A 14,586-nucleotide genomic window follows, 5' to 3' on the forward strand; every position below is an offset into this window, starting at 1 on the left:
ACTTTAGTCCATACTACTTCCTCTTTCAAGAATAATCAGATAAAATCTACCTTTTTTTCCTTCTAACATACAAAATAATCAGATTTTTGCTCCTCCAAATGGCAACTGCCACATCAGAATGCCAAACCAGAGAGATATTCCCTCTGCTGTACTTTTCCGTATCACTTACTATATAAGATATGAGCCAAAACTTAGGAATTCGTTGTTGAATCCAAGGGGAGAGCAGACCAAAAAAAATTCTGCGGCAGGAAGCTTATACACTTTCTTTCTGGTGAAAAAGAAGAATAAGCAATTGAACTAATTATGCTTACACTATTTCAGCTTTTACTACCTATCAAAACTTGGACCTGACTCTGCAATGAGGAAATATGGAAGTCACTTGGATTTTCCTTTAATTGAAGTAGGCCCTTTTGTTGATGATTTCTTGTAAGGTGACTTCTTCACCTTCAACTTGCTTGGAGTTGATGACGATTTCCCTCCTTGGTTCCTTCGGTTCTTGTCCTTTTTCACATTGTACATGTTTACAGCCTGTGGAATAGGCAAATCAACACAAATTAGCACCTAGGAATTTTCTTAGCACGATGAAATGAAAGAGATATACATATGTCGAGACATCAGGAAAAGGTCGCATAAACCATACCTTTTGCACATTGAGTATCTCGTGGGAGTTCTTGGCCATCAATTTGTTTAGAACCTTTTCGGTTTGCTGTTTCTCTAAGGAGCCCATTCCTGATCCTTCCGCAACTGGCAGGAACTGATTGTAAAGTAAAGTGGAGTTAGACATACAATATGTTCAAAACTTAGCAAATCTAAGCATGCGCTTCCCGTAATACAAACCTTACGGTACTTCTTGTCATGTTTTAGGGGTTTTTCCCCAGGTAACTTCTTGTCAAATTTTCCGCCACTAGCTGTTGCATTTGCTGCCATTCCAGCGACATTACCGAGTTCATCCTTGCTAATTTTCCTCGGTGCAGCTTGTGTTCCTGTTATAGGCAGTGCCGTGGCAGCAAGCTGAACATGACTGCAAATAGAAACACACCTCCGTTCATCAAAAACATGAGTTTAAGAGAATAAGGTAGACGCAAGGTTCAAGACAATTGAAACAGAGGTTGATAATTTTCTTGAATGGAATCTGCTAAGCAATTGGATACTCAATAGCTAGTCAAAACTGAATCTTTAAAACAAAGGATTCGACACATGGAACAACAAACCTAATCAATCTTCATAGACGGCAGGAATTAATAAAGAATTAAGGTTTTGCAGAAAAACAATGAGAAGTTTAGATGAACAAGACCTTGGCAAGGCACCAGCTTTTGCAGCTTCCTTCAAGTTACTTAATCGATTTTTCTGTTGCTTTTCTACTCTCTTCTTCTTTTCTTCTTGTCTCTTAGCAAAAGGATCTTGACCAGGCTCTGAAAAAACAAACAGGGAGAGGACATTTTCAGAGCAAAGTCAAAATGCTAATGCAGATATGGTCTTCCGTCACAAAATTAAGTTGCTTTCCTCTATAGTGATCATCGTACGAACTTGATTGACATAAGAGAGTACAATCAAAATCACTATCCATTGAGAACTGAGATAATGAAGTTTGACTTAAAGACACATTTATTTTAGGATGTTATGACCCTTTAAATTCTATGATTCAAAATTCTTGCCGTGCTTGAGACCTAAAAGCAAATCGAGATATTGCAGAAGGCAAGAATGAAATTTCTCTTATTTACCATCAGTTTCCTTGGCTTCAATGATTGGCACATCTTTGTCATCATTTACGCGATCGTAGCCATGTCGGCGCTTCCATGAACCAGTTTGTTCATCAAAAACAACCTTGTCTTTCTTACGTTTTTGTATACCTGCAAGACATTTTCAATCATAAAAAAATGATGAAATTCAATTAAATCAAGAATTAACTGTTCTAAAATCCACAAGACATTCACACAGCACCTTTCTTCTTCGCGAACACTTCCCATTTTGTAGGAGGTTTAGGCTTTGGAAGCTGAAATAAGCAAATCATATTAAGCTATTGATACCGCAAGTTAACTTTCAAGCAACTGGATAGAAGACGAATCAAATAAAATGAAAAGATCCAAAACCAACTCTAGCTATTGTAATATCTAGCATGCAAAAGGATATGGTTAAATTGCATTTTCATAGCTTATGCTGCATATCAAATTCAATTCACATTTGGAGATCGAGTCACATATGAGGTTTCACTTATGCTGCCCCCAAGACATTATGAGGTTGGACTATTCCTTATCAGCAAGTACCAACTCAATAGAAAATACTTTCAGTTGTTGAAAATATAGTGAATGCCCGGAAAAATGAGTTCATTGTTGCTAATACATACACTAACACACAACTCTCAACTGATTAAGAAAAACACACAATTCTTGCATAAATAATAGAAATGAGGTTTTACAGGCTTCTCTCGAGGCAATCTCGTATTTGGTTGAGGCAATTTGACTAGAGGACCATCAGGACTTTCTGTTGAAGGTAAGTTGAAGAGGGCATCTGCAATAGCTTGAACTATCTTGGTCCCCTCCTGTAGACACTCCTTCACAAGCTCCTCCCTACATATTTGGAACAAGAATATACGACGAAGAAGAAATCAGTTGAGTGTCCTTATCACTGTAACTTAGTCAAAACATCAAATTTGAGCCAACAGTGTTAAACTGCGAGCAACTTTCCTTCCCCTCGAGTTAAACTAAAAAACAACTTTAATAGAAACATTTCTTATATATTTGGAGCAAGAATGTATGAAGCATAGAAGAAATTCCATGAATGTCATTCTACAAAAACTTGACGTGTTCAATAATTAGGTGCAAATGGCATAAAGCAAATATTTCTTGAAAATCATCTTAAATACGCAAGTATAAGCTAAAGGGATCGCTAGGAAATATGTAACTCGCGAGATTACAACTTTTTGATGCGATTCAAATAGAAGCAAGACAATTAGACATCTCGCACAGCACTCCTCAATGATGATGTTGACTGTTGCAAAAATAGAATCGGCTTAATCTGCCTTTAATATTGAATACTTGGAAGTTAGTAAAGTTCTCCCCCCTTATTTCAGTAAAAATGAGTCCCTCAGACCCCGAGATATTAGCGTATTCCAACAGTAAACTTTTGAGGATCGCATCCCAAAGGGAAAACTCAAAAGGAAGCTGATTGGGGTTGCCCATCAGAATCCTCTCTACCTATTCTCCTCTATTCAGGTCCATTTTATAACAATACCAACTGATTTCCCTTTTAAAAGGCAAACTCGGAGTTCTTTAGATCTCACACTTATCTCTACATAGCTAACCAGTGTAACCCAACTAGCTAGGTATCACTTAGACCTATATTTTGCTTTCATCCTCTTATATCCACGGCTAAGTCTCCACTGATTCCGCCAAATCTTTAAGTCTTTTGACACTTCCTTGTGATTTTCGTTCTACCCCTTTACTCCAAGATGACTCTGTCACTTCCAGCTTTCGAGTAGAAAAAAGCACAGAGAACATAGGACATGCAAAAGAAGGGTAATTTTCAAATATCTCTTTTGACGATTTCCTGTAAGTTTAATTCTAGCCCTTTAATCCAAGCTGACTCTTGTCACCCCATAAATTAAAAACAACATAACCAGAGAAACGCACAGAGAATACAGTACATGTTAAATTCTTAGCTAAGTCTGCACGATTTTATGTAATTTTATGTCTACCCCTGTACTTCGAAAGGTTGACTTTATCACTCCATAAATAAATAAAAAACAACATAACTTTTAAGCAAACATTATCCAAAGGGTGGAATAAAATGCTCTAAAACCATTCCACCTTTCGCATAAAAAAGCACATAGATTACAATACACATTAAATCCTTAGCTAATCTACACGATTTCATGTGATTTTAGGTTTACCCCTTTACTCCAAATTGACTCTATCACCATATAAATAACAAAACAACAAATATTAAAGCAAAAACTATCCAAATGGTGGAATAAAATGCTCTAAATCCTTTCAAAGATTCAAGCTTTCAACAGAAAAAACGCAACGAGAATAATATTACATATTAAAGAATTAAAATTACCAAAAAGTGTGAACTCTGTAACCCCATAAATAAATAAAAAGCAACATAAATTAAGCAAAGATTATCAAAAAGGTGGAATCAAATACTCTAAATCCTATCAAAGATACAATCTTTCTAGTATTAAAAAGCACAGAGAATAACAGTATATGTTAAAGAAGGAAACTTTTCAAGAAACTGAAACCTGGACGAAGGAGGAGAAGCAAAGCTGTGATGTGGGTATGAAGCCATGAGATTCCCTAAGTCCATCTCGTATGATTCTTGAGCAGCCGCCTCCATTTTTTTTTGTGTGTGTGTGTGTGTTTTTCTGCGAAATGTCTGAAAGAGAAGCGAGGGTTTAAGAAGTTGGGCTGTCCTTTATTTCTAAGTTTTTATTTTATTTTATGTTTTGTAAGTCGATGGTTCTATAGGCGACCTACAGTTTTAAGAAAACAAATTACTAAAAGTGCCCACTAACTTATTAAATATTCTAATTTCACCCCAAGCTTTCCACCATATATAAGTCGGAAAGCCCTTAAAACGCTCGAGTATCCGTTTCTCTCCCTTTCCTGCTAGGATTGGAAATCCTCTTTTTAACATATCCATACGATTGAATCCTTGAATTTTCGAAACAGTATAAAAAGAAATACTTCGAATCATTACTATTTGACTCGGGCATATTTTAAAATGTCAAAGTATTTCGAATTGTTTGTTGACACGAACAAAGTCAGAAAAAATCTTTCACGTTATAATAGTACGATTTTTATCTAGCTATATTATATTATAAACTTGTGTTTTCCTACTAAAAAGATTTTTAATTTAATTATAGTTTTTAACAATATAATTTACTAATTATATATAAATTAATTATAAATAAGAATCTCTTAATATTAGGTGTTTAATACGGAATAACTAATGCGCACACATCTCTTTCTTCATGTCTCTCTGCCCTATTATACATTCTTTTGGTGATTTTTAGTTTAAGAGGTCTATTTAGATTAATTTTTCTAAATTTTATTATCCAATAAAGTGCTTTGAATTTTATTAGGTTGACTAGCCACGTGCAATTAAATTATAATATTAGGCTTTTCCTTTTACCACTTATGCAGTGAAAGTCCGGGCTTTGTCCGGGCCCAACATAAATAAAATCATACATAATACTTCATTATATATTATGTTACTTTTGATTTTTACTTTAATATTCTATAGATTTTCATTTGTGAGAATATCTCACTTACTTTTTCAAATTTCTTGTTATTTTGTTTCGCAAGTATTAAAGTGAAATATAAAAAATAGTACTATTGTAAATAAAGGTTCAATAATAATATCTGCAACGACCCAAAGTCAAGACCTAAAGGTTGTTACAATATACTTTGCTCAAAGGCGACATGTGAAAAGTTGATTTCAAAATTTCAATTTCCAATATTATGTAAGTTTGCCAAAAAATAAGTCGATCGAGTTGACTGTATTGTGAACTTAATCATCAAATAGGATCGACCATGCGTTCAGAAAGTGCAGAGTTTAAATTTTTGAAAACTTGTAAGTGCTTAGATAAGAGCGTGAGTTATAAGGAGCATCCATGAAAATATCCATCACTTTATTTCAATAGTGAGTTGATAATTAACAAGGTAATCCTTGTTAGCACTCTCTTACTCTCATTGTACATAATTGACATATTGCATAGAATGTAAAATAATTTTTTTCATTATAACAACAATCCGGTATAGTCCCACTAGTGGGGTCTAGGAGGGTAGTGTGTACGCAGACCTTACCCCTACCCTATGGTAGAGAGGCTGTTTCCGATAGACCTCGGCTCCCTCCCTCCAAGAACTTTCCACCTTGCTCTTGGGGTGACTCGAACTCACAACCTGTTGGTTGGAAGTGGAGGGTACTCAAAACCGACTATGGTTTGGTTTGATTTGTTTGGTGTTGGAATTAATGGCAGTTTTTTTTTGCATTTGGCAGTATTTGTGTTGAATGCGCATTGGTAAATAAATTTTGAAATTAAAAAAAAGTCAGAAAAATTTAGGAATAGTGGTGATTTTGTTGCATTTAGCGGTGCTTTTGTTGCATTTAACAGTTCTTTTGTAAAAATTTTTTTAATAATAAAGTTAAAAAATAAATTTTAAATAAATATTGCCACAAACACTTAAGAGCGTCATAAATTCCTTATGGATAGTGACTGCATTATCAAAACTTTACTTGTTTTATGTATATTTTTCCAACAATTAAGCCACACTTTCTTGCAGTTTTTTTACTATCTAATCTAAATATCCTTTTTTATTTTTATTTCACGTTCAACTTGTTAATAAAATCCCTATTCTTAAGCTTCCCTACCAAATCTCTCTCCATATTTTGACGGAAAGAGCGAATCAATAACACTCCAAATTTACAATAAACTAATATAACTATTAGAACATATTTACTTTGGTATCTAATTTTATTAATAGGGAGATTTTCACTTTTAGATCCTAAAAGGAATCCGCTTTCTGAAAGATCCTGGCTTAAGCACACTTAATCTTCGATTAATAAAAAAAATGCACTATTGGTCCTTCTGCTCGTGAATCTACACTAAAGTTAACGAATTATTAACAATTAAATCATCTAATTATCCATACGTTATGCTAAATTTGTGTAATTACTCCATATCTGAGTAATATATAGCCTTTAAAAATAATCTAAATATAACATATTTTCTAGTATTATATAGAAAAAGGCAAATATGGTCGACCAAGGGCAAACTTATCATTATACCCTGCCATTTTTTCTGTTATATAGAAAATTTTCTGTTACATAGAAAAATGAAGATGGTAGACCATTTGAGGGCATTTTTGACTTTTCATAACTTATAACGAACTTATCCTTTAGAAGTGACATATTTTCAATATAAAGGGACCAAAGACATACATGTTAATAAATTAAAGGTTAATGTGCTTTTTTAAAAATTACAAGGACCAAAATACGATTAAATATATTTGATGAATTATACATATACCTCAAATGCTGCTCTAGTCCTAAGATCAGTAAATTATGGCCATGGGAAATTATTTTCTTGAGTTCATAATTCTTGTTGCACCTTTTATTGTCTTATGGCAATCAAATAAACCTAAGAATCTCACAGTTTCTTCTTCATCTCAAAAGCAAAGGAATCTCACTGATCTGCCATTTGATATTGTAATCAACATCATCAAAAGATTGCCATTTAAATATCACATCCAAATCTGTCTCGTTAGCAAATCATGGCGTTCTCTTTTATCCACACCCGAAATCGCCACTCATATCAACATAGTTTCTGATAAAAATTACACACTATTGAGTTACAATGATGTTAGAAGCCCCAGTGATGTGAAATGGAAATTCAAGATTCCAATAGAATTGTTATCTCTAGAGTATGTTCTATTGAAACCTATTAATGGTATACTTTGTATTTGTGGACCTTTATCTTCCCATGTTTCTTATGTCTACTTATGGAATCCTTTAACTAAGGAATTCAAAGCTATGCCTAAGCCAAAAACTCATTTGGGATATGTTGCTGTTGACTTTGGCTTTGGCTATGTTCCTAAAACTAATGATTATAAAGTAGTGAGGATAGTAAAACATGAGAGAAAGCCCGATTTGCGGATTCATGAAATTTACTCTTTGAATCGCAATTCTTGGAGAAGGGTTAAGAATTCGTGCTCGGATAGTTATGTAGCTATTGATTTGGAGAAAGAAGTGATCATTGAGGTGGGTTATTCATATAATAGAAGAAGGAATCAGCAATGTGAAGATCAAATAACTTGGAGAAATGAAAGTGATAATGCTATGTTATTGACATATCCTGAAGATGATCTGGTTCTATGTTACAGAGGATATGAAGAGAGATATTCGTCTTACTATGCTGTAAGAAAATTTGCTTTTGCTGGGAGCCTTGTTTCATTCAATAGAAATCATGACAATCTTGGCTAATATGTGAGAATTCTTTAAATATTCTTGGTATTTGTGATTTTAAGTTATATGAACCGACAATGCATAGAACTTAAACTCTTTGAGTTTTGCTTTTCTTACCAAATGTTAGTAGAGTATAGTGAAAAAATGGCATGTTAGGCCTTGAAGAGCATAATCTTTGTTATTCAGTAAGAAGCTTTTGGTAGTGTTTTTCTGTTTGGATATTAAATGTAGCTAATGATCAAGAACAATAAAGAATGATCTTTTTGGCCTTTTATTTTCAACTTTTCAGTGTAGATTAATGCTTTTTAGGCAATGCCAAAGAAGCTTTTAGCATCTCTTGATCATTTCTATATACTTTAGTTGGTTAAAATTTAGATGCTGAATATTCAATAGATTGCAATATAGATTTATATAATCACCATTTTCATTTTTAGGACAACGACACTTTCCTGGACCCTGCATAAATGTGGGATACTTTGTGCATCAGGCTGCCCTTCTTCAACGGATATTAGTCTTATTTAAACAAAAGAAAGAAAAAAAAGCATTGTTCGAGTAAGAACGTGCTGCTCTAAAAGCAACAAACTTAAAACTTTAAACAACTACTCAGAATTAAGAAACTGATAAAGTTTATACTTCCAGGAATTCATCAACAACAGCTAAAACCAAGGCAAGGATTTCCTTTTCATAAGTGGAAAGCAACAATTTTTTCCCCATGTAAAGCTTCACTAAAGAAAGCAATAGGTCGTTCTTGTTTCAAACTGCACCAACTCCTGATTCTGAAGCATCACATTCAATTACAAATGTATTTGAAAAATCCGGCAAAGCAAGAACATGAGCTTGTCTCCGAGGGCAAAGCTACACTCTAGTAACGGTGGTCAAATGACCAACCTTTATCGAAAAACTACACTGCGTATATAAGTAAAATATTAGGTTTTAGAGGTATATAATATATATTGAACACCCCTTGTCGGAAAGTTTCTTTTATTTCTTTCAAATTTGAACACCCTTGAGAGCCTTTTCAATAGTAGAAGTTCGCAAAAATCCATCCTTTTTGAGCATTTGTGTAAGAGGATCAACTATCTTTCCATAGTGTTGAATGAATTTCCTGTAATCGCCACAACGTCCCAAAAACTCTCTCATGACTTTAGGAGTTGTTGGTTTTGGCCATTTGGTGATAGCTTTAATATTTAATATTTAGGGTATTATCACTTTTAACTCGCGCCAGAAATTATTTATATTAGATAACCGAAAAAGTGTATAAAAGTTATACGTATAATTTTTGTACATAACATACAAAATATATATATATATATATATATATATATATATATATATATATATATATATATATATATATATATATACACACACACACACACACACACACACACATTAAAAGCCGCTATACAATATTATTTTTGCATTTTCAGGATCCACTGCAACACTATTGTTGGCTATAATATGACCAAGGTACTTAACTGACCTCAAGTTAAAAAGACTTTTTTGGGGGGTTGACAAAAAACTTATGAGTTCGTAAAAGTGAGAAGACAATTTCCAAATGCTTTAAATGATCCTCCCAACATGTACTATAAATTAGAATTTCGTTAAAGAAAACCAAAACAAATTTTCGGAGATGATGTTTGAATACCTCATTGATCAGAGAGTGGAAGGTAATTATTCATGTCTTTTGTTAAATTTGTATTATTACTTCATATTTGAATAATATATATAGTCTTTAAAAATAATTAAGGATTTTGGGAATCTGCTTAGTATGGCTCTGATCCTATGGGAGAATTTCTCACGCTTTTCTCATTATCAAATCAACTATATGAAATATGCCTACATATATTACAATAATAACTAAATTTACTATAATTACAATATTGACATTTATTAGAACTCATAATGATTAGCACCTGTATTATCCTGCACAAAAAACAAAACAATAAAAAATGAAATGTCAGATTTCCCAAAATTTAAGGAAGGAGAAAAAATTATAGCAAGAATGAGCACAAGGCATTATTGGACAAATTTAAATTATACACAATTATGATGTAAAGAATTTTACACTATTGGTGCAATTAAACTTATTAAAGCATGCTATTATTATATTATCTAGTTTACTGTATTGAGCTTGCTATGGAAAACTATATGTTACGTTTTTATAAATCAACTTAACAACGACATGCCTGAAATTATAAAAGTATAATACTAGGCATGCCTGCTAGTGAAAGTTTGGCTACTAGAACAACAAACTAAGAATCATGGATATTTAAGAGGATTATAACCTAAACTTAAAACTATTTATTTCCAAAAATAACATAAAGAGAAAGAAAGAATCTAACTTAAGACTACATTGTAAAAGAAGGCAGAGCCATAAAAATTAGCCACTATTCAAGAAAATTACAAAGTCAATCTATTAGAAATCAGATGGAAGAGTATGAATAAAAAAAGGCAGTCTGGTGCACAAAACATTATGTGTTCATGCTGGATCGGAAAAAGAGTCGCACCCCATGGGGTATGATGTATGCAGCCTACCATGATACAAGCATCAGTGACTGATTCCATGACTTGAACCCATGAACTATAGGTCGAGACAACTTTACCGTTCCAAGGCTTCTTTCGTGGAAGAGTATGAATAGTTACGAGTTAATTACTCTATTTCATACTTGACCTCAAAGGGCAAGTCTGGTGCATATTTCGCGTTCACGCTGGGTTCGAGGAAGGGCCGCACCCTAAGGGGTGCGATATAGGCAGCCTATCCTGATGCAAGCGCCACTTTCACGACTTGAACCCGTGACCTATAGGTCTCACAGAGACAACTTTAGTGTTGCTCGAAGGCTCCTTTCACGGAAGAGCCTGAATAGTTACAAGTTAATTACTCTATTTCTTAGTTGACCTCAAACATATAGGACCCCAAGAAAGAAGTAAATCAAGGAAAAGATGTCTTACAATCTCAGAGATATGGACCTCAACAGAACTTGCATAGTTGTCTTGCATGTCCTGCTGAATTTGCTTAGCAGAATTCCCAACAGATTCTTTACACCTCCTTATATCAATCAGAGCAAGTGTGATTATATCTGCAAAATCTTGTGGAATTGAATCCAAGAACCTACAACGTTCAAGAAATAGTCGCTCAAGGCATGGAAAGTGATCACAACTGGCTCTCCAGTACTCAAAATCCAAATCTTCCAGGAGCAAGAGTTTCAAGCTAGGAAAGCCTTCATCTACTACTTCCCACGCCTCGCCTATGCAGGCACGATATGTTAGTTTAAGGGCCTCGAGTTTAGGCAGCTTACCAACAATGCTCAAATCATTCCATCTCAAAAAAGTCCGACTAAAAGCTAACTTCTTGAGGTTTTGTGGAAAAACATCTAGTGGTGGAAGGAGCAAAGGCCGCAAAGTACCTGAATGTGGTCGTTTTCGCCCTGTAAACCTTAAGTAATCTGAAGGTCTGCTTTTCAGAAAGAAAGGACGAACCGGAAGATAGTTATAATACAGATGAAACTCCAATTCCTCTAGCTGATCTAAGTAGCGAAAATCATAGATGTTCCTGCAACTATAATAGTCTTCCGCGATGCCATGTATTTGCAACTTCTTTAAATTGGGAAATAGTCTAAAGACAGAACTAGTACAATACCAAGGATTCCATCCGGACAAACACTGCAAATTTTTCAGGACCAAACTTTTCTCTGTAGGCTCATGATATCGCAAGTAATTCCAATCCAAACAGAGGTGTCTCAATTGCTGCATCGCCAAAATTTCTGATGGTAATATGAAAGGATATGGCCGTTCCCATTTCCAACGCTTGAGATGTGGAAAATTGAGTATAAAAGTTTGCAGATAACATAGGCTAGATATTGACGGAGGAATGTCTATTGATGAGGGAATTTCTTTTCCTATATACTTCTCCACAGCAGGAGAAAGAGTCAAAGCAAGGTATCTCAAATGAATTAAATCAAGTATTCGGCTGGGGAAAGTATCACATCTCACTAAAGCAAGATCTAATATTCTTACTAGCTTGAAACGCAACGACTTTTGAACGAACCAGGTCCCTTTAAAACAGATAATGGAACGGACCTCATTATCAGGATACATATCCAATTTTTTCTCAATTATACCGTGAAACACTTGGTTCAATTGGATACTGATCCGACCTTGACTGTTAGAGGAAAAATGCATGGATTGCTCTAATGGATTTTGATCATCGTTTTCTCCAATAACATTCACAAAATTCACATTTTGAGCTTCCCTCAAGCAGAGTTCACGTGTCACATCATGCATTCCACAACTCTCGATTTTCCCATCAAAACTCAAACTGTGGATGGAAATTAAGCTTCTATCTATAAGATCTTTTAGATATTTTTCTGCCACTTGTTCTATGCTTTTCATCTCTTCTACCTTCAAAAATCCCTCCGCTGCCCATAATTCCATAAGTTTACTGACAAAAATTAGTTCATCCTCTGGGAAGATTGCAAAATATAAAAAGCACGGTTTTAGGTGATTAGGCAAGTAATGGTAACTCAATGCCAACACCCTCATGCATTGGGCATCAACATCTGTGCTTACCACTGAACTTACATTCTCGGCAACACTTTGCCACTCATCCAATGCTTTACCGATTTTGGAGAGAAGTCCAGCAATCACAGTAATTGCTAGAGGTAATCCTCCACATTTTAATGCAATTTCTTTCCCGATTATGTCAAATTCAAGAGAAAAATATTCTTTCTCAAAGACCTTTCCGCATAGTAAATTCCAACTTTCATTAGAATTCAGAAGGCGCATTTGGTAAGGAGGTTTACCTGAGCTAGCATATTCTGCCACATCCACATTCCGAGTAGTCAGGAGTATCCGGCTTCCATTATTACAGTCTGAGAAACATAGTTTTATATCATCCCAAGCTTCTGTAGTCCATATGTCATCTATGACTACCAGGTACCTCCCCCCTTTTAGAAGCTTTTGGAGTCGATCTGCTAGTTGCCCAACATCTTGCTGACCATAAAATTCATAAGTCTTTACACTTATAGAAAAAAGAAGGCCTAGGAGTACATTTCTCGCACGATACTCTAGTGAAACAGTAGCTTTTGCACGAATGTCAAAGTGAGACATAATGAATGGATGAGTGTAAATTTTGTTAGCCAAAGTTGTCTTGCCGATGCCACCCATCCCTACAATCGAGACAATTTCTAGTTCACTTCCCCCTCTGGCAAGTTGATCCTGCAGCATCTCGAATTCAGTTTCATGACCAACCATCGTATTCTCAAGCTCTAAGGCAGGTTGAGATACATCGGCAAGAGACAAATTTTGTGCTTTCAGATCTTTGCTATTGGTATACATGTTCTGCACTGCCATCCACTTGTTCATCACGTAATCAATATGTCCTACTGCTTGTTTCAAGAGGGAAAAAAGTTCCCAAGAATCTATTTTTCGTGTAACTGCGTCTTTTGCTAAGAAAACTTTCCTTGATTCAGATTCAACCATATCTTCCGTGTTACACGCTAGCTCTATGATTTCAGCTTCCAAACTTTTCAATACCTCAAGATCGCCTTTCGTTTTCAATGGTTTCTCCAAAATAGATCTCAAGGATTCAAGCTTTTCATAGAACGATTGGAGGTTAAGTCCAGTAAGTTGCATTGATTGTTGTATGGTGCTCATAAGGGAAGTAACAGCAGCATAAGCCATGTCCCTCTTTCTCTCTTTTGTGTGTGATAGAAGATAGAATATCTCTTAGTATGATTACAACAGATTGCCACAAGTTCCTAATTTCTCAATCTAAAAACAGAACAAACAAAGGTCTTTCTTTTATTTCTTTCATTATTTGACATGTTGCCAGCACGGCAAACAAAAAGCATCAAAGAAGTTGAGACTTATCATAACGTAGTGCCCTCTACTCTCTAGTTTCTATCAACCAGGTGAAAGTCCAGCTCTAGTTTTAGTTTTAGTACTTACTAATTAGAATAGAAAAACCAAGATTTAAGAAGATCAACAATATTAAAGTGTTAATACTGTACTCTTACATGTTCGTCCCAAGAGTCGAACTAAGCAAACTTTTAACGAATATTTTATAGTTTATGCATTCAGCATAAGCTTTACTGGTTATTAGTTTATGAAGTGAAACATATCAGTAGTGAAAATGATAAATTTACTAACAGGAAAAAGCAGAAAAATTCCAGGTCACTATCACATCATAAAAGTGTCCACTAACCTATAATCTAAACGAAAGAAAAGACCAGAGGCCTCTCTCTTCATTTGTTTTTCCAACTTTTTCTAAAGATAGGATTCTAACAAGAAAAAGTAGAAAATAATGTGATCGTTAATTATCTTTGTTACTGTTATTTTGTTGAAGGGGAGCCTTGACGTAACTTGTAATGTTGCTGTCACGTGAGGTTAGGGGCTCGAGCCGTGGAAACAACCTCTTGCAGAGATGCAAGGTAAGGCTGCGTGCAATAGACCCTTGTGGTCCGGCCCTTCCCGGGACCCCGCGCATAGCGGGAGCTTAGTGCACCGGGCTGCTCTTTTTACTGTTATCTTCTTGCTTCTTCCTGCACTTTGTTCAATAGGATGAATTCGGACCCCCAATGCTGTGTTAATAGATGTTGTTAATCTTAGTTTAATGTGCAA

The 14,586-nt window shown here is 34.9% G+C and overlaps 2 protein-coding genes across 3 annotated transcripts; both read right to left on the reverse strand.

The window, feature by feature from the left end:
- Positions 1-35: 35 nt before the first annotated feature.
- On the reverse strand, positions 36-4,425 carry LOC107768260 (ribosome biogenesis regulatory protein homolog). The gene is made up of 8 exons (XM_016587372.2): positions 4,241-4,425; positions 2,417-2,567; positions 1,942-1,993; positions 1,722-1,850; positions 1,295-1,412; positions 838-1,021; positions 641-754; positions 36-528 (listed from the first exon to the last, which is right to left on the reverse strand). Exons 1-8 carry the CDS (start codon positions 4,333-4,335, stop codon positions 376-378), a joined length of 996 nt encoding a protein of 331 aa, XP_016442858.1. The 5' UTR covers positions 4,336-4,425; the 3' UTR covers positions 36-375.
- A 5,344-nt stretch (positions 4,426-9,769) lies between these two features.
- Positions 9,770-14,029, reverse strand: LOC107768261 (putative late blight resistance protein homolog R1B-23). Of its 2 annotated transcripts, none has more exons than XM_016587374.2 (2): positions 10,918-14,029; positions 9,770-9,891 (listed from the first exon to the last, which is right to left on the reverse strand). In XM_016587374.2, exons 1-2 carry the CDS (start codon positions 13,645-13,647, stop codon positions 9,859-9,861), a joined length of 2,763 nt encoding a protein of 920 aa, XP_016442860.2. In that variant the 5' UTR covers positions 13,648-14,029; the 3' UTR covers positions 9,770-9,858. The 2 variants fall into 2 exon arrangements, with proteins under 2 accessions (XP_016442860.2, XP_016442861.1); XM_016587375.2 differs by lacking the exon at positions 9,770-9,891 and having other exon boundaries at positions 9,975-11,213; positions 11,373-14,029.
- Between the last annotated feature and the right edge of the window lie 557 nt (positions 14,030-14,586).

Source organism: Nicotiana tabacum, chromosome 21 (genome assembly GCF_000715075.1).
Source record: "Nicotiana tabacum cultivar K326 chromosome 21, ASM71507v2, whole genome shotgun sequence".
NCBI classification, from domain to species: domain Eukaryota; kingdom Viridiplantae; phylum Streptophyta; class Magnoliopsida; order Solanales; family Solanaceae; genus Nicotiana; species Nicotiana tabacum.